Below are 25,000 nucleotides of genomic sequence, written 5' to 3'. Positions count from 1 at the left end.
GATAGATAGATAGACAGACAGACAGACAGACAGACAGACAGACAGACAGATAATAGATAGACAGACAGACAGATAATGGATGGATGGGAGAGAGAGAGAGAGAGAGAGATGGTCTGGGGTTTCCTGTGTGAGCAAGGGGTTGGACTAGAAGACCTCCAAGGCCCCTTCCAGCTCTATTCTGATTGAAAAGGAGCCAAAGTTGAGGAACACTAGCCCAGGCAGCTATTCCCCAGGGGTGGGGAGGGTGTTTGACTTCGTTGGGACTCCTGTATTGAACTTAGTGGCTGCATCTGACTTGGGGAGTCCTGTGTCCTTCCAAAACTTTTGGCCAACGGAGCAAGCTATTTTCTATTTTCTCCCTTTTTTTTTTCCTCTGACCCAGAGTTGCAAACACAAAACCCCTGGCTACTTCTCTGCTCCAATTACAAACCTGGATTAAAAACCAAATTTAGCCGCTCAGGCTGAGTCAACAACCTCCTTGGGTTGGGGGGTTCAATGTGCAGACATTGTGCTTGGGAAATAAATTTGCTGAGAGGTTAATTACAGCTTATTTCCCAATCTCTCTCTCTCTCTCTCTCTCTCTCTCTTCTCTCTTTTTCTCTCTCTTCCTCTCTTTTTCTCTCTCTTCCTCTCTCTGTTTCGCTCTTTCTCTCTCTCTGTCTCTTTTTTCTTTCTCTCTTCCTCTCTCTCTTTTCTCACTTTTTCTCTCTTCCTCTCTCTCCCTCTCTTCCTCTTTCTTCCTCTCTCTCTCTCTCTCTTTCTCTCTCTTCCTCTCTCTCTCTGTCTCTTTTTTCTCTCTTCCTGTCTCTCTCGCTCTTTCTCTTTCTTTTATTTTCTTTCTCTCTTCCTCTCTCTCTCTCTTTTCTCACTTTTTCTCTCTTCCTCTTTCTCTCTCTTCCTCTCTCTCTCTCTCTCTCTCTCTTTCTCCGGAACCGGTAGTTAAAAATGCTTTAAAAAGTTTTTTTTTTTTAAGGTTTTTTTTTTAACTTTTTAGGCATTTTTTTACTACCGGTTCTGCAGAACCGGTAGTAAAAATGCTTTTTAAAAGGTTTTTTTTTTTTTCTTTTTTAAAAAAAGGGTGGGGGGGGCTCCGACAATCACAGCTCTGCCGTGCAATTGTCTTTTTTTTTTTTTTACCTTTTAAAATCATTTTTTTTTGCAACCTATTCGCCCGAATAGGTTGTAAAAAAAAAAAAATGCTTTAAAAAAGTTTTAAAAGACCAGCCCCGAAAAAGCAAAAATTAAAAAAGAAAGTTAAAAAGAAAAAAGATGGATGAAAAACGATGGAAATGATCTGTACGTGTAAAATGTGTTTATGAGAAATAAAAAATTTAAAAAAAAAAATTGGGGGGAAGAAAAAAAAAGTTTTTTTTTTTTTAAAAAAAAGAGTTGGCCACGCCCACCCGGTCACATTAAACCCCGCCCCCACACACACCAAGCCACGCCCACAGAACCGGCAGTAATAAATTTTACTGTTAAACGAACCCATGCCGAGCCGCCCTTTCTGTCCCTAATTTAACCTCAACTTCAGGTTCTGCAGTTTCCTACCCCAAAAAAAATAAATAAATAAAAATAAAATAATAAAAAATTTAAGCGCCAGTCAAGGTTGTTTGCCAACTTGGGTGTGTGCACTGGTGTGCAAACAGACATTTGGAGTTTCTTTTCTTTTCTTTTCTTTTTTCTCCCTTGTTGTTTTTTTGGTTTTTGTGGGCGAAGAGGAAGTGTGCGAAGGGAAACGCCAAAGAGCCAAAGGATGAAAGACGGGTCAGGAGGAGGAGGAGGGAGGGAGGGGCCGAAGGGAGGGGCGGGGGGGAAGGCAACCCCCCCCATCTCCTTAAACAGGTAATCACTGCATCATTGTTAGTGATACGCTTCTCGGTTCAAGTAGAGTTCAGCCAAAGAATCCTCATTGTAGCACAACCTGCCTTTCTTCCCCGGTTTTCCAGGATACGGCGCTTGGGAAACCGCCGTTAGTGGGGTTGGGCTGACCCCTGCGGGCGCCAAAGACCACCGCCCCTCCCCACTTCCCCCCCTCCCCACTTGAGGACGAGGGTGAAGATCCCACTGGGAATAATAAACGGCCCCCAAACACGAGAGGCTCTAGAAAGTTGTGCAGAAAAAAAAAACTTGGCCAGGATCCGTCCCGCAGAAGAGCGATGGGAGGGACCTCGGAGGTCTTCTAGTCCAACCCCCTGCTCTGCCAGGAGACCCTAGACCATTCCAGACAAAATGTGGTCCAATCTCTTCTGAAAAGCCTCCAGTGATGGAGCAGCCACAACTTTTCTAGTGGCCAGCTGTTCCGCCGGTTAATTCTTCTCGGGGAAATTTCTCCTTATTTCCAGGTGGTTTCTCTCCTTGGTGAGTTTCCATCCGTTGCTTCTTGTCCTGCCTTCAGGGGCTTTGGAGAACAGGTGGACACCCCCCCTCTTCTCTGTGGCAGCCCCCCCACCCCCAAATACTGGAATCCTGCTATCACGTGTGTGTCCCCCCCCCACCCCACCTCTCCAGTCCTTCTTTTCTCTAGACCGGCCCTACCCGATTCCTGCAACCCGTTCATTGTACGGTCCAACCCTCTAATCATCATCAATTAAGACGATTAAAAGCTCGGAGGCTTAAAACGTATAAAGAACATTTTCAGGGATCGGGTATGGCTAAGTTTAGAGAAAGGAAGTCCTATGGGGCGGGGGGGGGGCGGGTCTCTGCACCCCTTCCCATCTTAAAACTGATTTTTATTTTTATTTTTTTTAAAAAATCTCTCTCTCTGCTCCGACTTTCCTCCGAATTAATTGTGCCACCTCATCATGTTCGTTCTTTCTTTCTTTCTTTCTTTCTTTCTTTCTTTCTTTCTTTCTTTCTTTCTTTCTTTTTATTTATTTATTTATTTATTTTTCCCAACACAATCGCTTTCTCCAGTGAATTTCCCCCCCACGTGACGTGGCCCAAAATGAGCGAGATTTGAAGTCGTGTGATTTCTTCATTCCTGGAGCTTAGGGAAGAACTGGGGCAAGGGGGGGGGTGTTTCCCCCCCCCCTTCCTTGGGGAAAGAATATCCGTGCGGGTTTCGCCTTTCCAGAAACTCTGGCACGCGGTGCACAGCGGAGGTCTCAAATGTGCTGTTTTATTTACGGTTCTGTAGAGAGAGGCGTAGAAATCGGAACGTGGAATGTCTTGCATTTGTGAATAGGGCCTTGGAATATGTTGGCCAGATGTTGGTCAGTCTGATTGGCTGGTTCTTTGCAATGGGTGGGCAACCCCCTCCATATTCTGTGGCTTTTCTTCCTTTCTTTTTCTTCCTTCCTTTCTTCTTTCTTTCCTTCCTTCCTTTTTTCTTCCCTTCCTGCCTTCCTTCCCTTTCTTCCTTCCTACCTCCCTTCCCTTCTTTCTTTCTTCCTTTCCTTCCTTTTTTCCTTCCTTTCTTCTGTTTCTCCCCTTCCTTCCTTCCATCTTTCCTTCCCTTTTCTCCTTCCTTCCTTTTCTCCTTCCTTTCTTTTTATTTTCCCTTTTTTCCTCCCTTCCTTTCCATTTTCCTTTTTCTCCTTCCTTCCTTTCCATTTCTTCCTTCCTTCCTCCTTCCTTTTATATTATTTTCACGAACGACTCACAGAGGCAAACGCATCCGATGCACCTCCTTTCTTTGGCCCCGCAACAACAATCCTCCGAGGTGGGTCGGACCTAGAGAGAGCCCCCAGGCGGCTTTTCCCTGCTTCTTCCCGTTGCAAACATACATATCTCCCAGGGGCCTTTGGTGCATATCCCGCTCGCTCGTGGACGGAAGGCCACTCACTGACCCCCACAGGAGTCTCACACCTCCCGTAGCTGCTGCTTTTCAGCAGTTCGCAGCCCCCAGGCCATGCCTTGACCTGCGGGTCCCCCTTTGCCGCCGAGGGAGGGTCTCTTTCCCTCCCCCTCCCACCTCCATAGATTTCCCCTCTCTCTGTCCTTCTGCCCTTCTCCTGAACTCTTTTCCTCCCTTGGAGTCCCCAGCCTCCTCGCAGCTCTTGCCATGCACGTCTCCTTCTTCACAAGGCTGCAAAGCCCCCGCCCCCCCCCCCCCAAGCCAGAACTGCAGCTCGGGGTGCATCAATTTAAACCCCCACCACCACCACCAATCCCACCCCGACAAATCGGGAGGAGAGCCGATCTGACCTCTGCTGTGATGATGATGGAAGGAGGGGGACGGTGGAAAAAAAGGAAAGTTTCATCCCCATTGATTGCGGACTGGCGGGTAGCCAGACTGCGGCGTTGACCGGCGGTTGAACTACAGTGTGAAGGCGTGTGTAATGCTACTCGGGGTTTTGTACGGCCGCCAACGAGTACATATCCAGAGGGCAAAAGTTTAGAGCGAGTCGAGGCTCTGCGAATTAACCCTCTCGCGCAGCACGTAACGGATCCCCCCCCGGATCTGGCTGGTTCTCGCCGTTCCCCCCCCCCCCCAAAAATGGAAACCTGCAATTATTCTTTTATTTCCGATTCTCAGCCGCAAAAAAGCCGCCTTAGAGGGAAAACAATGAGGGACATTGATGTCTGGCACACATACAGACACATGTTCCTCCTCCTCTCAGGGCCCCCTGGCAGTGGGGCATGGGATAGACGATCCTTTCACCGCTCGTTCTCAACTCGCGACGGTCCGTGGGAGCGACAGTTCCAACTTGGAACCAAGTTTTTTTTTCCACGCTTAACAACCGTCGTCGCAGCCTCCCAAAATTCAGAGGCTCGTATTTACGACCGTCACAGTTTGTCCTGGGGGGGGGAGGAGGTGTCATGCCATCCCCTTTAGGGGGATTAAGCCAGATTCGCCGAACTACCCGCTTACTCACTGACCCCCCACCCGCGGCAGTTCGCTTAACAACGGTGGCCAGGGGAATGTCATTAAAAAAAAAAACGGGGCGGAAACTTCCTCTTTTCACCAATTTTTTTTTTCTCGCTCAGCCGCCGAAATTTGGGGGCTCGGTTGGCGTGGTCGGAACTCGAGGATTAACCTCAAAACTCGGCAACTCTGCGCTTTAATTCAGTCTGTTGGAAGAAGATTGTGAAAGTCGCGGCCTGTTTATAATCTTTTCTTTTTTCTTTTACAAAAAAAAAAAAAACACGACGCTGGGTGAAAAATGTAGCTGCACAGGTTGTGTTGCATCCAGTTAGACATGCCCTGTGGGAGATTTGGTGGGTTGTTTTTGGCCCCCTCAAAAATTCCTTCCAAAATAGTCCATTTTCCTCTGGTTAAGCCTGCAACAGAAGTCTTCAAGTTTCTCGTCTTTTTCCCCCCTCTGGCCAAGTCAAGAAATAATCCCACCTGTCACTCTCTAATTTTTGCACGTCGTTTTTTTTTCCCCCTGTTTTGCTACTGTGAAAAGAACTGACTTAGGTAATCCTGTTTAAAAAAACAAAACAAAAATACCATATATTGTGCTGGAAATAATGCCTCTGCTTCTGGGTTATTTCGAATTTGCTACCCTCCGTTAAACAAACAAACAAACAAAATAAAAGGGATTAAATCCAAAATGTTCGGGAGAGCATAAACCATCAGAAGTAATCCCCGTCGAATCGGATATTAAAAGTTGCAAAGGTTTGAGAAAAGAAAAGGAGAAAAAAAAGAATTAAAAACACAGCTTATATCACAAACAAATCAGCTGGGGGGGAAATTGAACCAGGCTGCAGACTTTTAACTCCAAGAATTTGTCACACGATATCACAATGAGATATATTTTTTAATTTCTAATCCTGGATCTCAAGACGTCGCGGAATGCTTTAGAAACCATAAATACAGGTGCTCCTTGGCTTACGACCACAACGGAAGCCCAACCTTTACGTTGCTAAGTGAAACGTCGCTTTAAGTGAGCCTCGCCCCGTTTTAACGGCCTCTCTCGCCACCGTTGTTAAGCGAATTGTTGCAGTTGTTTTGAGTTCGTCCCCACCGTCGTTGAGCGAATCCGGGTTCCCCCGTTGACTTTGCTTCTGAGAAGCGGATCACGTAACTCCAGGAATTCTGCATCCGTCATAAGTACGAACCAATGGCAAAGCGTTTGAATTTCGACGCAGCAACGGTCATAAGTGTGAAAGAACGGTCCTCCTAAGTCTCCTTTTCTTCTTTTTTTCCGGTGCCGTTGTAACTTTTAAATGGTCACTAAAAAATGGTGGCACGTCGAGGATTTAACCTATGACATGTTTCTAAGAGCTGAACGAAATTCAGACGCTTGGCTATCGAATCGCATTTATGACGGTCACAGGGTCCCGGAGGTGTGTATGTGTGTGTGTGTGTGTGAGAGAGAGAGTGACGCAGTCCCCTTTTGCAAAGTCACCGGGGAAGCCGGATTCACTTAGCGACCGTGTGAGTCAATGAACCAGCTGCTGTGATTCCCTTTTCGAAGAGCCATCATAAAACAGATAACCATTCGTCTGAAGTGGTGTAGGGTTTCCTGCCTAGGCAAGGGGGTTGGACTAGAAGACCTTCAAGGTCCCTTCCAATTCTGTTCCAAAAAATGGGGCTGAAGGAATTTCTCACTCAGCGGCGTAAACATCGAACCCGGAGGGCTCGGTTTGTCGTCGTAAGTTGAGGACTACCCGCAGAAAGGGAAGCTTCTTAAGATTTTAAAAAGAGAGGGAGAGAGAGAGAGAGACGGATTCGATGATCTGGTGTATAATTTAAGACCCAAAAGAAGGAAGGATACGGGACATTCAACATCATCCCTGCCAAAGAATTTGCGCTTAACAATTGTGAGGAAGGAAGGAGGGGGGGTGAAGGAGTCTCTTTGCGAGACTCCGTTGTGTTACTGGTACTTCTCAGTTACACAACAGTCTCCTTTTGGCTGTTTTGTGCTTGCAAAATATCTATGTGGGGCTCCGGAGCCAATGTTGCTCCCAAGCAATGCAAAAAAAAGGGGGGAAGAATTTTCCTGCCTTTTGGCAAAAGCGTTTTTAAGAGACCGCCACGGAGCTCCAAATACAGACCAGTCCTAAACGCTCCGCTTAGCGACTGCCAAAGGCGACTCGGGGAGCCAGATTGGCAGGGCCTGAAAGGAGAAGGCTGTGGGGTTGTGCCGTGCTTTCTCGCTGGCCTTATCCTGGGTTCGAGTTGTGCCTGCTTCCCTCCCTCCCTCCCTCCCCCCCTCCTTCCCTGAGTTGTGATGGATCCTGTTCCTTGGCTTTGGAACTGTGATTTCCACCCCTGGAAGGAAGCGAAGATTTTTTGCGCGGGGAGAATTGGATGCTACTCTGGGTGAACTGGGAAGAGGGGAGGGGGGGTTACCGGGGGGGGGAGCGTGGGTAGCCAGCCAAGCGGGTGGGTGCCAGAGGACAGACCGTGCCAGAGGACAGAACAAAACAGAGTCGTCTCCTAGTCAGAGGCCGGCCTTCCCTTCTTCTTCGCCTCTCTCTACAAAAGAGCACTTAAGACTTATATACCGCTTCGGGGTGTTTTTACGGCCCTCTCTCTTAAGCGGTTTACAGAGTCAGCCTCTTGCCTTCCCCCCCCCCCCCAAACAATCTGGGTTCCTCATTTGACCCACCTCAGAAGGACGGAAGACTGAGTTAAGATCGAACTGCCGGCAGTGAGCAGGGAGTTAGCCTGCCAATGCTGGATTCTGACCACTGGGCCCCATGAACAGATGGATGGATAGATAGATAGATAGATAGATAGATAGATAGATAGATAGATAGATAGATAGATAGATATCATAGATGAGAGAGAGATGATAGATTGATGAGAGAGAGAGATGATGGACAGATGGATGGATGATAGATACAGACAGACAGATATAAATCATAGATGAGAGAGAGATGATGATGATAGAGAGATGATGGATGGATGATAGATAGATAGATAGATAGATAGATAGATAGATAGATAGATATAAATCATAGATGAGAGAGAGGATGATAGATTGATGAGAGAGAGAGATGATGGATGGATGGATGGATGGATGATAGACAGACTGATATAAATCATAGATCAGAGAGAGATGATGATGAGAGGGGAAGGATGGATGGATGGATGGATGGATGGATGGATGGATCATAGATAGATAGATATAAATCATAGATGAGAGAGCGATGATGAGAGATTGATGAGAGAGAGAGATGATGGATGGATGGATGGATGGAGAGGGAGGGAGGGAGGGAGAAAGGTGGGGATACCCAGATACCTAAATAGATGTAAGAGAGAGAGAGAGAAAAAAAATGGGCGATGCCACCACAGGGATGCCGCAAACGGTCGTCAGTGCAAAAAACGGTCCTTTTCCCAGCGCCGTTCTAAGTTCGAACGGCCACTAAACGAACTGTTGAAAACTCAAGCCCTCTACCTGTCGCTGGACTGACGGGTGCTGGCCTTGGACCCCTTAACCCAACGGCCGGTCCCGTCTCTCCTTTCCCGCCCGGAATGACCCCGTTCTTCCTCTCCTCTGATTGACAGGACGCAGGCGGAGCGGATACGGAGGCCGCGGTGTTGCCGGAGTCCCCAAGGCCTCCTGCCCCGCTACTCGGGCAGCCAAGCGGAAGGGCAGGAGATACTCTTCAAGCTGACGGACAACCTCCAGGAGGAGTTGTAAGTACCCCGGGGGGGGGCAGTCCTCGGCTTAACGACTGTCGCGTCCCCGGCACTCGCGCGATCCAAAACCCAGCCCCCTTTTGGAGCCGCGCGATCGCCGCTGTGCGAGCTTTCCAAGACGCAAAGCGAGCGAGCCTTTAAAACCGACCTTTTTTTGGTTCAGAGTTAAACCTTTTTAAGAAGTTTTCTTTTTAAAAAAATATCTTGCTCTCCATGCCATGATTCTAAGTGATTCCACATTGCTGCTCCCCGTTTCAACTTCTGAAAAGCATTTGCTGAGTAATTCAATTACTTCCTGATGTGTGTGTGTTTTCTGTGTGTGTGACTTTTGCCGGAGGCGGTCCCGAGTTTTGGAGGCATAAATTCTCCGTCGATGTGGTTGCTTCTCCTTTCTTTCTTTCTTTCTTTCTTTCTGTCTTCTCTTCTCTTCTCTTCTCTTCTCTTTTCTTTTCTTTTCTTTTTTTCTTTTCTTTTCAACTCCTTGGCTTTTTATCGGATGCTTTGACTTTGGAGGTTGCATTCGCTGGGAATGATTTCTAGATTTTGCAATCAGTGGGATTGGGGGGAAAAAAACTGGCAAACGGAGACGTCGTAAGGGTCATTGAGAGCTCTGGCGGCCAATCCCGTTCGGAAAAATGGACGTCAGCCAGTTGGGAAGCCGGACGCGAGCAAAACATAACCAGTTTGAATCACACAATGATTCCATTGAATCCTGGAAGGGGCCTTAGAGGTCTTCTAGTCCAACCCTCTGCTCAGGGGTGAGTAGAGTCTGGCAAGGCGCCCCTCGACGTGAGTGACATCGAATTGGTCACGCCCACCCAGTCCCATGACCACCTAGCCACACCCACCCAGCCGGTCATCAGGCAGATCGTATTACTGGTCCGCGGGATTTAAAATTATGAATTTAGTGGTCCCTGAGGTCCGAAAGGTTGGGGGACCCCTGGACTAGATGACGTACAAGGTCCCTTCCGACTCTGTTCATCTAACAGTGTCTAAAAATGAGCCCTCCTGCCTTCTCTCCTTCCTTTCCAGCTTCATCGCGGTGGAGAACGTAGACGGCTACGGCGTCGTCATCTCCTCCAAAGCGGTTTACTTCCTCAAGAGCGGGGACGCCATGGACCGAGAGGCCATCTTCCTGGAGGTCAAATACGACGACCTCTACCACTGCCTTATCTCCAGGGATCACGGACAGGTTTACGTCCAGCTGACCAAGAAAGCGGTCAATTCGGCCAGCGGCGTCGCCATGCCCGGCCCGTCGCATCAGAAGCCCATGGTGAGCGGTGTCTCTCGGATAAATTGGTTTTAATTTGGTGGTGGTGGTGATGCTGCTGCTTCGATTGAAATTATTTGACACTGGAGGGTTTTGGAAAAAAAAAAAAACCCTGATTACAAGGTAATCCTCGACTTACGACCGACCGTCACTGCGCTGAAAATTTTCCCTCGCTAAGCGAGACAAATTACTTTTCAGGGTTCGTCGTTTTGAGTTTGCTTCGGTATTATTAAAAACCAATTATTTTAGGGTTTAATCTGGGGCCTTATCAAACCAGTAACTCGGTTTACGGCCGCCGTTTGAAGCCCCAACGTTTCTGTCCCACGACAGAATCAATCGATCAATAATTGAATCAATCAGAATATGGAAGGGACCTTGGAGGTCTACTAGTCCAGCCCCCTGTTCAAACAGGAGACTTTGGTTTTTCTTTTCTTTCTTTCTTTTTTTTTTTTAAGCGTCCGTGGTCATTTCATTTTTTTTCCCGCAGGTCCACGTCTCAGCCGAGGACGTGGCCGTCCGTCTCTGTCAAGAGATCAACTATGCAAAGAGCCTTTTCTACGAACAGCAGCTCATGCTGAGGTCCGGCGAACACCACGAACAGTTAGAACTGGACTCCTGACCCGGAGAAAATGTCCGAGAAAATGTGGGCCACGCCCTGCCCCTCCATCACACCCTCGGCTCACCCTCGGAGATTCGGAGCCCCTAAGAAAGTTTCGGGCGAGGCACAGAAGCCCAAAAAACTCTGCAGGACAAAAAGAAAAAAAAACAAAAACCCGATCTTACACCAACAGCCGAGACCCCTTAGGAAGAAAAAAAAAAAACCCTGATATTTTCTTAACCATTTGTGTGTGTGTGTGTATATATATATATAGTGTGATATATATATATATATATATATGTATACTTGTGTGTGTGTGTGTGTGTATGATGTGTAGACAATGTGCATCTATCTGCACACTTTATCACACACGCCGTCGAGATTGTACAAAAGTTCTTTTTTTTTTCCGTGTAAAGAAATGATAGGGAAAAAAAAGTTATATTGCACTGAATTTTGAGCAATTTGCGGAGGGGAGGGGAAGCCACTTTTATTTCTATTTTTCCTTCCTTTCGCTGGAAGCGGCAAAGAGGCAGGCCGGATGTCTTGAAAAACAAGGGGGGGTAGACGGGGACAGGACCCTCAGCTTCCATCCCTGGTCAGAATCGTGGGTGTGTGGGGGGGGTCTCTATTTTGGCATCGGGGGGCCAAAGACGGGTGGAGGGGGGCGCTGATTTCTCTGCGTTGGGAGAGGGTCCCCCGCTCAATCCTTCCTTTCTGGCATCCCAGACGGGGTGAGCAGGTGGGAGGAGTTTTAAGGAGACCGAACGAGAACGTCGGTTTATAACTGTAATATTTGCAAATCTTGATCCCGAGGATTCATTAAAAAAAAGAAACAAAAAAACCGACACACACACACCACGGCTTTTCTTGCAATCTTGCGGTTACTTCAGGGGTGGGATTGAAAAATTTCAGCAACCACTTCACTGCCTGGTTGCTGGGGGGGGAGGGCGTGGCCTACTCAGCCGCCTGTACCACAGTGGGTTGGGGGGTTGTTTTCGCCCTCCCCAGGCTCCGGAGGCTTTCCTCGAGCATCCAGGAGGGCAAAAACTGCCTCCCCCGGGCACCGGAGGCTGGAAATAGGGCCGTTTCCGGAATTCGCCCTTCCAGAGCCTCCACCTGCGCCCTGCACTTAACATCGCATCCAAAACGGGCCATGTGGAGACTCCCGGGAGGAGAGAGCTGGGGTGGGCGGGGTCAGCCAGTCCTTGGAACAACCGGTTCGGCGGACCAGATTAAAATTAACATCCGAACCGGCTGAATCCCACTCCTGGGTTATTTCCACAGTAGTCGATTTTGACGTAACGTGGCCGGTGGTGGTGGTGGGGGGTAGGAGATAGGAAAGAATGCAGAACTTCGGAATGCATCTTCGGAAATGGGGGGAGAGACCCCCTCCCGACCCCCCCCCCCCAAAAAAAGCTGCCGGCCTGGACAATCGGCAACTTCGCAGGTGGAGAGCTTCATTTTAAGGTAGGCGGGTGTGTTTCTCGAACAGACGGTCTCCGGGTACGAGAAGGAGAAGACTGGATTTTGGAAGAGTGGGACAGGATAAAACGAGAAGGGTTGAGCAGGGGGGCTGGACTAGAAGACCTCCCTTTCAGCTCTGTTCCAATCGATCGACTCAGGCTGAACAGACGTGCCAGGCCGAGGCCGGCCAGCTGGTATCAAAAAAGGACCAGACCCTCCGTTTCTCCCCCCCCCGCGCGACTCCTGCTGCTCCTCCGCAACGGGCACTTGGCAACTCTCCGCCACCAGCATCGCGAAGCCAAAAAAAAGAACAGGACGTCTCGCGCCTGGGATCGAACATACCTGCAAAAGAATTCATCCGGAGAGCCAAAAAAGTAGTGATCGCCAGGGAGGGATTCGGGGGGGGGGGGGGAATGCATTCCGCTTTTGGCAGCCGTCGGATAAGAGGCGGCCACGAGCCAACGGCCAAAACTCGCTGCATTTCTGTAAAATAACCATCCCGGCAAGAATTGTTTTGCTGGATATTCTTGTGTTGACATTGGCATCTCCACCTCATTACTAAGTGAGTAAACAGAGCGTAGCCAAGACTCCTCGCTTAAAATACCTTCCTTTCCCCCATTATTATTATTATTTTTTTGTCCCTTCCCCAAAAATTCCAGCTAGTTTGATGAAAAGAAGGACACGATGACATCTTCCAATATTTGAGGGGCTGCCCCCCAAAGAAGAGGGGGGGGTCCACCTCTTCTCCAAAGCCCCTGAAGGCAGGACAAGAAACAACAGATGGAAACTCATCAAGAAGAGAAGCAACCTGCAACTAAGGAGAAATTTCCTGACACTTGAGAACAATTAACCACTGGAACAACTTGCCACCAGAAGTTGCGAATGCTCCATCCCTGGAGGCTTTCGAGAAGAGATTGGACAACCATTTATCTGAAATTATATAGGCCTTTCCTGTCTGAGCAGGACAGGTTAGACTAGATGTCCTCCAAGGTCCCTTCCAATTCTGTTCTTCTGTATAGTTTTTAGCTCCCAAATTTCAGGTGTGGGGGGGGGGGGGGTTAAAAGTACTACAAAGGGAAAGAAAGCCATGGACAGAAGAAACAACAAACTTCTGGTGGCAAGTTGTTCCACTGATGAATCGTTCTCTGTGTCGAGAAATTCCTCCTTCGTTCCAAGTTGCTTCTCTTCCTTGAGTTAGTTTCCATCCGTTGCTTCTTTGTCCTGCCTTCTGGTACTTTGTTTTCCCCCCCCCCCCCAATCTTCTCCATGGCAGCCCCCCACCCAAATATTGGAAGACTGCTATCTATCTATTCGTTAAACTAGCCAACATCCAATTCCTGCAACCCTCCTTCGTATGTTTTCATCCTCCAGCCCCCTAAATCCTCTCGTTCGCTCTTCTCTGCGCTCTTCCCCCCCAGAGTCTCAACATCCTTTTTCTTTCCAAACTGGGACGCAGGATTCCAGGTGTGTGGCCTCACCTGTGCAGCCATAGAGCCCCACTTTTGGGGGGATATTGAAATTATCCCTCTCTTAATGCCTCTACTGGGCTGGCTTGAGTTAAATTTTAAACTGATTTTAAATTGGAATTGTTTTAATTACGGCCAAAATATTTAATTATTTTAAACATTTTTTAGATTTTGTATGTCTTGTTTTTACTTTGGCTGTTCACCGCCCTGAGTCCTATATTGGAGAAGGGTGGTATAGAAATTTAAACAAACAAACAAACAAACAAACAAACAAATAAATAAATAAATAAATAAATAAATAAATAAATAAATAAATAAATAAATAAATTGCCCACCCCCCAAAAAATAAACCCCAGCACTGTTTCTGTGTTACTTGTGAAAGTTTGCTAAGCAGAAGGGGGAAATCTGAACCCTTCCCCACCAAGCCATGCCCGTCATACTTTTTTCAGCCCCCTCAGCCCCCCCAATCCGTGCCCCCCCAACCCCCCCCCCCTGCAAGGACAGGCCTGGGTTCCTGGGAAATGCCAGCCAGCTGGGAGCAAGCAATGCCACCCCCCACCCCTCACTCCTGACCCATTACTCTCTTTGATTGACACTTTAATGAGGGTACGAAGAGGTCTCCCCCACCTCCTCCTCTCCCCCCACCCCCCCCGCCAAGGGGGCTGGTTCCTGCCCCGTTTATCTCCCCGTCTCGGGTAGCCCAAAATAGCCGCAGGAGCCGGGGCTGAGTTTTTTTTCACCCGCTGGTGACCCTCCCGTCCGTGATGGATGGAGTGGCAGACGGGACTTGGCAGCAAAAGTGTGGAGTAAGAATTTCGGCCTGTCAGCAACAACACAATGGATTTGCTAGTTCTGGGTTTTCCCTCCCTACAACCCCCCCCCCTCCATTTGGGAGTCCCCTGCCTTTTTTTTTTCTTTTCTTTTTCTTTCTTTCTTTCGGTCTCTCTCTTTCCTTCCTTCCTGTGTCTGTCTGTCTTTTGTCTTTCCTGTCTTTCTCTTCCTTTCTTTTTCTTTGTCTTTCCGTCTTCTTTTTTTCCTTTCTTTTTGTCTGTCGTTTTTCTTTATTTCTGCCTTTTTTTTTCATTTTCTTTTTCTTTCTTTCTTTCGGTCTCTCTCTTTCCTTCCTTCCTGTGTCTGTCTATCTGTCGTTTGTCTTTCTGCCTGTCTGCCTTTTGTTTTTCCTCTCTTTCTCTTCCTTTCTTTTTCTTTGTCTTTCCGTCTTCTTTTTTTCCTTTCTTTTTGTCTGTCGTTTTTCTTTATTTCTGCCTTTTTTTTTCATTTTCTTTCTGTCTTTTCTCTCGCACCTTCCTTCCCTCCTTTATCTGTCTGCCTTTTTCCTTTGTCTTCTTTCTTTCCTGTTCTTTTCTTCCTTTTTCTTCCTTTCAGTCTTTTTTTCTTTTTCTCTGGTTCTCTCTCTCTCGCCTTCCCTTTCCTTCCTTCCTCTCTCTCTCACACATACACACGAACACATTTTCCTTCCTTCCTTCCTTCTCTCCTTCCTTCCTCCTTCCCTCCCTCCATCCCTCTCTCACACATACACATAAACATATTTTCCTTCCTTCTTTCCTTTTTTCCTTCCTTCCCTCCCTCCCTCCTTCCCTCCCTCTCTCGCAAACACACTCCTTCCTCCTTTCCTCCCTCCCTCTCTCACACATACACATATTTTCTTTCCTTCCTTCCCTCCTTCCCTCCCTCTCTCACAAACACACTCCTTCTTTCCTTCCTTCCTTCCTTCCTTCCTCCTTCCTTCTTTCCTTCCTTCCTTCCCTCCCTCCCTCCCTTCCTCTCTCACAAACACACTCCTTCCTTCCTTCCTTCCTTCCTTCCTTCCTTCCTTCCTTCCTTCCTTCCTTCCTTCCTTCCTTCCTTCCTTCCTTCCTTCCTCCTAGTTGCAACTCTTCCCTTACAAGTCAAAAGGGTGAGCAGGCAATCCAGGCAGGGCTTGGCTTGGCCCCCCCCTCCCCTCCCCTCCCCACCCCTCGTCCCACGTGAGCCACAGCCTGGAGTTCAGAGCAGGGTTAGCCAAACAGCCGATAAATTTAGCCCCAGGGAACAGGCGGCCGGCCGGGCCGGCCAAGCATTGAGGGGGGGGGGTTGGGTTTGAAAGTTTCGCCCGGGCGGACTAACCTGTTCCTCCACCGGGCGAGAGACAGGTGGGAAGACCCCTGGCGAGCGTCCGTCTCAACAGAGAGGGAACCCCCGGAGCGGTAAACCAAACTCCAATAAGTTTTCATCCGGGGATTATGATCTCGGATATGCCCTTCCTTTCACAACTGGACAATGATTCCGTTAAGGAAAGCTCGCTTAACGGATTTCTCACCCAGCAACGTCGTAAACCGAGGACTAACTTTGACTATTTCTAAGCACACGTACAAACACACACACACACCCCGATTTGCTCTTCACGACGAGCCAAAAAGCCGAGACACTCTTAAGAAAGATTTCCTGGATTTATGGATAATTCCCTGCAGATTTACAGAGCTCTTAGGGGCTGGACGGGACCTTGGAGATCTTCTAGTCTGACCCCGCTCCCCCCCCCCCTGTCCAAGGCAGGAGACAGCCTGGTCCTCTCCTCCTGTGGGTTTGGCCCCACCAGCTTGCTCCAGTCAGGCCCAAATAGCTGAGAAGGTCTCCATCGGGGGGTCAAGCGTCCCATCTCGACCGTCGCAGACAGAGGATGTGGGTCTACGCGACTTGGGTCTCTCCCAACGGCAGAGAAGTCATCCAGGAACCAACTGAAGTCTGTTTCCGTCCAAGTTCACGTAACGTTCATCGCTCTTCAGTGGTGGGTTGGAGGCAGCTTGGCTGTAAGATCCCAATGAATGGAAACTTCGAAGGCCCTCTCAATTAGAACATCTCCTATGAAGATGGACCAGCAGAGGACAACCCAAGCTCCCTTCTCCTTCAAAAGAAGGACCTCGAGGAGAGCCATCATCTGCCTGGAAATGTGGTGTGGTGGAAGCCAAAACGGACCTTCCTCGGTCATCCGGAAGACTCCAAAAAACATGGTGATGGTACCCCTCTGAGATGCCTCCAAGCTGAGGAACATCTCTAAACTGCTTACAAGCTAAAATAACGGAGCCCTGATGGGTTGGGCCTTCCGTGGTGGATGGACTGGTCCATCCTTCAGAGGTCTTGCCGCAACCCAGGAGAACAGGAGCTCATCCCTGGAAGGAGACCAAGGTTTTGATGGTCAACAAGTGTTGTTTAGGTCCTTCCTTTGAAAGTATTCATGCACTGGTAGCTCCCGGCGAACCGGTGGATTTCGTCCAGCGCCGTTTGTGGGAAGAAGCTGCCAGGAAAGAAACGAGAGATGAGTTGGGGTTGACCTCTTAGAAGAACGTAAAAAACTGAAGAAACGTGGAAGCCGGATGCTTCTTACGATCGGTAGCGATGGACCACCGAGGTTAGATAACAGTAACAGGAAGGAGGGGAAGGAAGAGAAGGAAGGAAGGAAGGAAGGAAGGAAGGAAGGAAGGAAGGAAGGAAGGAAGGAAGGAAGGAAGGAGTTGGGAGGGAGGGAGGAAGGAATAAAAAAGTGAAAGGGAGAGGGGAAGGATGGAAGGAAAAGAGGGGAGGTGGAGAAGAAAGGAAGGAGACATGAGGGAAGCAAAGCAAGGAGGGAGGGAGGAGAGAAGGAAGGAAGGAGGAGGGAGGGAGGGGGGAAGGAAGGAATAAGAAAGTGAAAGAGAGAGGAAGGAAGGAAAAGGGGAGGTGGAGAAGAAAGGAAGGAAGGAGAAATGAGGGAAGCAAAACAAGGAGGGAGGGAGGAGAGAAGGAAGGAAGGAAGGAGAGGGAGGAAGGAATAAGAAAGTGAAAGGGAGAAGAAAGGAAGGAAGGAGAAATGAGGGAAGCAAAACAAGGAAGGAGGAGGGAGGGAAGGAGGAGGGAGGAAGGAAGGAAGGAAGGAAGGAAGGAAGGAAGGAAGGAAGGAAGGAAGGAAGGAAGGAAGGAAGGAAGGAAGGAAGGAAGGAAGGAAGGAAATACAGAATAAAAGAGCTGGAAGGGACCTTGGAGGTCATCTAGTCCAACCCCCGGCTGCTCACCCAGGAGACTGTACTAGGGATTCGAACCGCCAAACTACCGACCTTTCTGATCGACAAGCTCAGCGTCTTAGCCACCTAGTCACCCAAGATGGTTTTCAAAAAGGCAAACCATCTTTGGACATTCTTGGGCGCTTCTCCTACAAGAAGCTTCTCAGGAGCTCCAGTAGAAGTTCTTCAGAAGCTTCCCAGAGGAGAAGCGAAACATTTTCAAGAGGGGGGGACCCAAGAAAGGCCTTTTTTGGGGGAGGGAAACAAAGCTCCTTTGGGAGAACCATGACCTTGGATGGTGGAGACCCTCCATAGAACTACCAGGTGGAAAATTGAAGAGTCTTGGGAAGGGCTGGATGAGCTCTGAAGGACCCCTCCCGCTTGGCCTACAATGGATCTCCAGAAGCTCCTGTTGGGAAGCAGCCATTGGCTGGGTAAAAGTTAGGGTGGGGGCTTCGTTTCTGGCCCATTCCTCCTTTAGATGCGGAGAGGACAGCTTTAAGAAGCGGCTAAGGAATGGGGTGGCGGTAAGCCTTCTCTGGCGGGCAGCCAGCAGCTTTCAACAACTTGGCTGCCTTCCCTCTTTCAGTAGCAAGGGGAGTGGGCTTCCACGGATGGGTTGAGGAAGGGAACCCCACCCAGAAATGCAAGCATGTTAAGACTGGGAGGGGAAGTTCCAGCAGCTTCCAAACCATCCGTTTGGGGAAGGGATCCCCCCCCCAGTGAAGTAGGTCTGGAAGGGAGGGGGGGTCTTGTAGGGAGACGGGGGCGCCCCTCAGGCGGAGTCTGTGCTCGGTAGCAGACTCACAGAACCGGTAGCAGACTTCACCCCCTGCTTCCAAGGGTCTGCAACACCGGTGGGTTTATCTCCACCCCCCACCCCCCGCCTCCACTCCCGACTCCCACTCCCCTGTTGGTTGGTTGGTTGATGTCAGCCATGATGACGTCCCGGTTCAGGAGACGCGTTTGACGCCCCAAGTACCTTTTTAAGAAAATGAGGATGTGCATAGTCCATGGGAGCAGGAGGAAAGCTTGGTTCCGCTGGACGGCCTCCACCGTCCTTCGGGCCACCATTTCCGGCTTGAGGGGAGGAAAAAGATTGGGAAACCTGGAGGAGAAACCAAAGCCAAAGCTGAAAAAGGACATCTCCTCCTGTCAGGGGTGGGCTTCGAAAAGTTAAATAAGGGTTTTTTTGCCTGGTTACTGAGTGGGTGTGGCCATGGTAGGCATGGCCTAGTCGGCTTCCTGCACCATGGAAGGGGAGGCCTTTTTTTTTTGCCCTCCCCAGGCTCCGGAGACTTTCCTTGAGCCTCCAGGAGGGTGAAAACGGCCTCCCCAAGCACCAGAGGCCCTCTGGAGGATGGAAACAGGCCCGTTTCCGGCCTTCCCGATCTTCGGTAAGCCCGTTTTTCACCCTCTCCAAGCCTCCGCACGCGCCCTACACTTACCTGTATCCAAAATGGGCCATGTGGGGACTCCAGGGAGGTGCAGGGTGGGGTGGGTGGGGCCAGCCAGGAGTGGGATTTGGGGGTTCTCTGAACTACACCGAATCTTAGCTAGAGGTTCTCCCGAACCCCTGCGAACCCCCTGTGCCTGACTTCTAGCCCCCTGCTACAGATAGTCCTCAACTTAGCGACCGTTCGAAGTTACAACAGCTGTCAGCGCTTCAATGCTGGCATAGAGAGCAGAGGAGAGAGAGATAAGCTCTGAACTTTTGCCTGCTAAATCCCTTTGAAGTCGGGTTGTCGTGGAAATGAGGAGGGGGGAGACATTCCTGGGAAATGACGAGACAAGAAGTCTGAAGAATGACTTGGAAGATAGCCAGTGAGAAGCAGAGATTTGGGGATCAGAAAGGGAGGGATTGGGGGGGGCAAAAGGTCAGTCTTGTCCGCATCGAGTCATGATCCGGTGGCTGTGCTCAATTAAAGAAAAGATTTCCTTAAAGATTGGCAGTTTGGAAATTCATTTATTTTGAGATAGCATCGAAGTCTGACAACAGCACTGAGGTCACACGGCCAGCCGTTGTAGCGGTCCCCATCATTCAGGTGGATTTCCATTCGGAGGTTTGACCGCCGACTTGCATTTATGACGGGTGGCAACCTTCTGACCAACAAAAAGTCAAGGGGGAAGATGGATTCGCTTAACAACCGTCTGACTCATTGAACAACTGCAGAGGATTCGCTTCACGAGACAAAACACACAGATTTCTCACATAGCAACCTAAATTTCTGGGTTCCATTGTGGTCATAAGCTGTGGACTGCCTGTATTTTTTATTCGCGTTCACACGACATGCTAAAAACCTGTTTTCGGAAGCTGGGCCAAGTCCGTGGGAAAGCCGGGCTCATTTAACGAGTGCGGGAACTCATTGAACCTCTGCAGCGATTCACCTCACAAACGTGGCCAGAAGAGTCGTAAAATGGGACAAAACTCACGTAACCCATTTCTCACTGAGCAAGATAAATTCTGGGCCTCCGTCGCGGTCATACGTCGACCTGTATTTTTTCAACAGTCCGTTTTGTGGATTGTATCGATCCGGCCATATTTTTGATCTCTCTTCCCATTCCCTCCTCTCTAAATACAGCAAATCTTTTCCTGAACTGTCCCTACCAGCTGTTTTGGGGGGTGCCAACACCATCCGGGGGGGTGGCGGGGGAGGGACAGAAAATGTCAGGCAGCCTCTTTGCTGAAGCTTCGGTCCGACAAGACCCCCATTCCGGTGCCCGAAAAATCCTTCAAATTCCGACATTCTTTTGTTTCTTTCCCCGAATTGCTCAGAGGGATGGAGAGAAAGACGTCTGAATTCATTGTTTCTCAACTTCGGCCACGTTATATAAGACGCTCGGACTTCGACGCCCAGAATTCCCCAGCGGGTAAAAGCAAACCTGGATGGGGGAATTCTGGGAATTGAAGTCCAGAGATCGTAATTTAACCAGAGTTGGGAAAAAAAAAAATCCACGGTTTTTTTAAGTGATGGCCCAAATTCAACCAGCTACCCACCTGATGCGTATTCCTTGAAACATCTCCGTGTTGGTATGGAAGGGCAAGACCGTGGTGGCGTTGACCCCCCGGACAGTCCAGCAGACCCAGGGTCAAACTCTCCATGAAGGCGAAAGAAGAAGACTTGGACGTACAGTAATCCACGGCGCCAGGAATGGCCGACAAAGCGAGGACGGAGTTGAGACAGACGATGTGTCCTCGCTGCAGTTCCAACATCCGCGGCAGGAAGGCCTTGGTGGTCTGAGGAATCAAAAATAGAGTTGGGAGGGACCTCGGAGGTCCTCTAGTCTGACCCCCTGATTGAGCAGAAGACCCTAGGCCATTTCAATCAATCAATCAATCAATCAATCAATCAATCAGAATAGAACTGGAAGGGACCTGGGAGGTCTTCTAGTCTAACCCCCTGATTGAGCAGAAGACCCTAGGCCATTTCAATCAATCAATCAATCAATCAATCAATCAGAAGAGAGCTGGAAGGGACCTTGGAGATCTTCTAGTCCAACCCCCTGCTCGAGCAGAAGACCCAAGGCCATTTCAATCAATCAATCAATCAATCAATCAGAAGAGAGCTGGAAGGGACCTCGGAGGTCTTCTAGTCCGACCCCCTAAATCTATTACAGGTAGTCCTCGACTTAACAACCGCAACTGAGCCACCAAAATTGTGGTGGCTAAGCGAGACAGCTACGAAGCGGGTTTTGCACCACTTCTAACCCCCCCCCCTTTCTCGCCGCAATTGCTACACACTGCAGTGGTTACACTACGCACACAAGAGACAGTGGTTAGGTTGAGTTTTGCCTGATTTTAAGAACTTTCTTGCCGCAGCTGTGAGCTGTCAAATCAAGGACTACCTGCAATGGGGAAGACGTTGGGAGGAATTTGATGCACCTACCAGCTTTATTTGGGGGAGGGGGCCTTTTCCTCACCCAGGAGAGCTGGGGCCATCCTGCCTGCCCACCCACCCTCCGAAGGGAAAACTGAGGTTCGTACCCAGAATTGTCCAAGGGTGTTGATGTGTTGGGATTTGAGCAAGGCGTGGTCATCGCTGTCCAGGAGGGTCTTGCCATGAACCACAGCTGCATTGTTCACCAGGATGGTGACATCTCCCACCTGGAAAGGGGGAGGAGGGAAAGAGGTCGTAAATAGGGGGTCACATGATATCAGGGAGGGAAGGAAGGAAGAAAGGAAGAGAAGAAGGGAATGGAGGGAGGGACAGAGGGAAGAGGGAGGGAGGGAGGAAGGACAGGGAGGGAAAGACGAAGGAAAGAAAGATGTGATGGGTGGGAAGGAAGGAAGGAAAGGAGGGAGGGAGGAGGGAGGGAGAAAAGAAAGATGGAAGGGAAGGAAGGAAGGAAGGGATGAATGGGAAGGAAAGACAAGAAGAAGGAAGGAAAGACAGAAAGGTGATGGATGGGAAGGGAGGAGGGAGGAGGAGAGGGAGGGAGAAAAGAAAGATGGAAGGGAAGGAAGGAAGGAAGGGATGAATGGGAAGGAAAGAAAAGAAGGAAGGAAGGAAAGAAAGAAAGGTGATGGATGGGAAGGGAGGAGGGAGGGAGGGAGGGAGAAAAGAAAGATGGAAGGGAAGTGATGAATGGGAAGGAACGAAAGATGTGATGGATGGGAAGGAAGGAAGGAAAGGAGGGAGGGAGGAGGGAGGGAGAAAAGAAAGATGAAAGGGAAGGAAGGAAGTGATGAATGGGAAGGAAAGAAAAGAAGGAAGGAAAGAAAGAAAGGTGATGGATGGGATGGGAGGAGGGAGGAGGGAGGGAGAAAAGAAAGATGGAAGGGAAGGAAGGAAGTGATGAATGGGAAGGAATGAAAGATGTGATGGATGGGAAGGGAAAAAAGAAGAAAAGGAGGGAGGGAGGAAAGGAAGGGAGCAAAGGGAGGAAAGTGAGGGAGGGAGGAAGGAAAGAAGGGAGGGAGGGAGGAAAGAAAGATGGAAGGGAAAGAAGGAAGTGTTGAATGGGAAGGAAAGAAAAGACCAACGAAGGAAAGAAAGATGTGATGGATGGGAAGGAAGAAAGGAAGGAAAGGAGGGAGGGAGGGAGGAAGGAAGGAAAGGAGGGAGCCGAGGGAGGAAGGGAGGAAAGAAAGATGGAAGGGAAAGAAGGAAGTGATGAATGGGAAGGAAAGAAAGATGTGATGGATGGGAAGGAAGAAAGGAAGGAAAGGAGGAAGGAAGGGAGGGAGGGAGGAAGGGAGGGAGGAAAGAAAGATGGAAGGGAAAGAAGGAAGTGATGAATGGGAAGGAAAGAAAGATGTGATGGATGGGAAGGAAGGAAAGAAAGAAGTGAAGAATGGGGAAGGAAGGAAGGAAGGAAGGAAAGAAAGATGTTATGAATTGAAAGGAAGAAACGTCATAAAACCAGATGCGATCATAGAATGCTTCCTTTAATGACCGCACCACTTAACAACCAGTCCCCTATTGTTCGCTGTAACTGGAGGTTTGTCGCCTGTCCCAATTCCTCTGCCAGCAGGACCAGGAATCCAGTGGCTCATTTGAGGAGTTCAAAGGCCCATCTCAGCGCTTCTCATCCTTTTGCGTCTGGGCCGCAGGCCAACGGAATCACTCACCTTTTCCCGGACGGCCTTGGCTTGCCGGTAAACTTCTTCCCGGTTGGCCACGTCGCAGATGAAATAGTGGCCCTCGGCGCCCATCGCTCGGATCTCCTGCGTGGCTTCCCTCAAGCATTTCTCCGTCCGTCCCCACAGGACAATCTGCAAGACGAAGGCGCACCTGGTCACCGATGACCCTCACAATGCAGTGATGCCATCGACAATTGTAGAGTCAACAACTGGCCATCTCCAGAAGCCAAGCAGAGCTGAACGTGGTTGAGATACCACTAGGAAAGTCCCACCAGTCTCAACCCTTCCACAATGGACGAACGGCTGCAAAAACGGACGAAGTTAGCAGAGACGGCTAAATTAACTGCTCTGATTAAACATAAAAACATTTATTTCGACTTGGAAACCATTTCTGGGCTTTGTGCTTGAGGTGGAGGGGAAAAAAAAACGAACCTCGACACCCTCCACACACACACACACACAAATGGACGAATGGCTGAATCTGTTAATCTGTTTAATCTGTTAATCTCTCTATGTGGCGTCTCTGCGTTCATTGGGGGCGTTTTTAAAGCCGAGACGAAGATGGATTTTTATCCATCGTTCTTCACACAGAATTTGGGAGAGAATAAATCTCATTTTTCAAAAAAGCAGCTTCCAAGAATTATCAAATCGGAGTTGGGGCAATTATGCTTCCCTTGGAGAGAGAGAAAAACCTACATTATAATCCTTTGCTAAGACTTTGGTCCTCCCAAGAACTAAATCACAAAGAATGTGAAGCATTTAAAGCAGATTAAATCAACTCTAGTTCTTTTCTTTTTAATTAAATCGGATGTCGCACCCGGCAAGCTGCTCGAAAAACAGATTATTATTTTTTTTTAAAGGGAGCTGACCAATATATAGAAATTTTACCATTTTCACCTAAAACTCTGGTTGAAGTTGGCTTGAATCACGCTAAATTGTCTTTAAATCTAAAATGCATTTTAGGTTAGAACATTCCACCTTCCAACCCTTCATACATTTTAAGTGGGTTTTTAGGGCAAAATAAACGTCATTTTGCATTCCTGAAAAGGTAGTTTTTTTTAACTATAGGTACAAATCTTCCTCCGTTTCCGTTTCTTTAAAAAAAAATCTAGACCTCAAATTCTTTTGATTTACGTCCTGTCACAATGGTTATTCAGAGTCACGATGGACTGGGAAAACCCACATTCGTGCATTTCGTTCTGGTTTTCAGCAAAATCCATGCCCGTCGCGATTCGTCAGTTCGCTTAATGACCACGGGGTTTATGGTATTCACTTAACAACCGTCACGGGGGAAAAAAATGTCATAAAATCGATGGCTTTATGACCGTCACGAGAAACAGAGTCATAAATCCAGCGTTACCTGTAACACACGGTTTTTAATTTTTTAAAGAAAGGCCACACCCCAAAACATGGGAAATTCTGGGTCCATGATTGCGTCGTGCAGTTTTGAAAGAAAGAACGATATATAAATATAAAATATAAAAAAGATCAAATTGCTGTTACACACCGAAACATGAAAAACCTGCAAGGAATAGAATACAGCTAGTCCTTGACTTACAAGTTCATTGAGTCATCATCATCATCCTCATTTAACGACCCCATAATCCCTTGCGAGCTGGAGTCTGGGCAACTGAATAGAGTTGAATGTTTTACTGGCCGGATGCCTTTCCTGTTACCAGTACGGAGTTTTGTTCGGCAGATATATTCTCATTGTGCCCAGAGAGAGAAATATCTGCCTCTGCCTAGGATCGAACTCACAGCCTCCCGATTGTGAGTTCCACCTCTAAGCCACTGCACCACTCACTGCAACAGTTCACATTTAGTGACCGTTCGAAATTACAACGTCCGCTGAAAAAAAGTGACTTTTGACCGTTTCCCACACTTACGACCGTTGCAGCATCCCCCGTGATCAAAATTCAGGCGCCTGCCAACCGACTCGTATTTACGACCATCGCCACATCATTCGATCCCCCTTTTGCGACTTTCTGACCGCGGGGAATCAAATTCGCTTGACACACCGCGCGACTAACGGAACAGCTGCCCGG

At 48.8% G+C, this 25,000-nt stretch overlaps 2 protein-coding genes across 2 annotated transcripts in view; one reads left to right on the top strand and one right to left on the bottom strand.

Moving 5' to 3' along the window:
• VPS13D (vacuolar protein sorting 13 homolog D) overlaps positions 1–10,858 on the top strand; it is a 94,756-nt gene extending 83,898 nt beyond the window's left edge. The window contains exons 68-70 of the mRNA XM_070956313.1: positions 8,405–8,536; positions 9,572–9,812; positions 10,297–10,858. Coding sequence (XP_070812414.1) covers positions 8,405–8,536; positions 9,572–9,812; positions 10,297–10,428 — 505 coding nt within the window. The 3' untranslated portion in view covers positions 10,429–10,858. The remainder of the gene's footprint in view (positions 1–8,404; positions 8,537–9,571; positions 9,813–10,296) is intronic.
• A 4,496-nt stretch (positions 10,859–15,354) lies between these two features.
• Positions 15,355–25,000, bottom strand: part of LOC139326181 (short-chain dehydrogenase/reductase 3-like) — a 13,390-nt gene continuing 3,744 nt past the window's right edge. The window contains 6 exon segments of the mRNA XM_070956324.1: positions 15,355–16,629; positions 18,354–18,479; positions 20,370–20,437; positions 20,439–20,609; positions 21,357–21,476; positions 22,944–23,087. Coding sequence (XP_070812425.1) covers positions 16,545–16,629; positions 18,354–18,479; positions 20,370–20,437; positions 20,439–20,609; positions 21,357–21,476; positions 22,944–23,087 — 714 coding nt within the window. The 3' untranslated portion in view covers positions 15,355–16,544.

The sequence above is a fragment of the Pituophis catenifer genome, unplaced genomic scaffold (genome assembly GCF_029215685.1).
Source record: "Pituophis catenifer annectens isolate HBS135680 unplaced genomic scaffold, rPitCat1.0.hap2 SCAF_18, whole genome shotgun sequence".
Taxonomy (NCBI): domain Eukaryota; kingdom Metazoa; phylum Chordata; class Lepidosauria; order Squamata; family Colubridae; genus Pituophis; species Pituophis catenifer.
The sequence above is the reverse complement of the archived record's forward strand: the minus strand, read 5'-3'. Positions and strand labels throughout refer to the sequence as shown.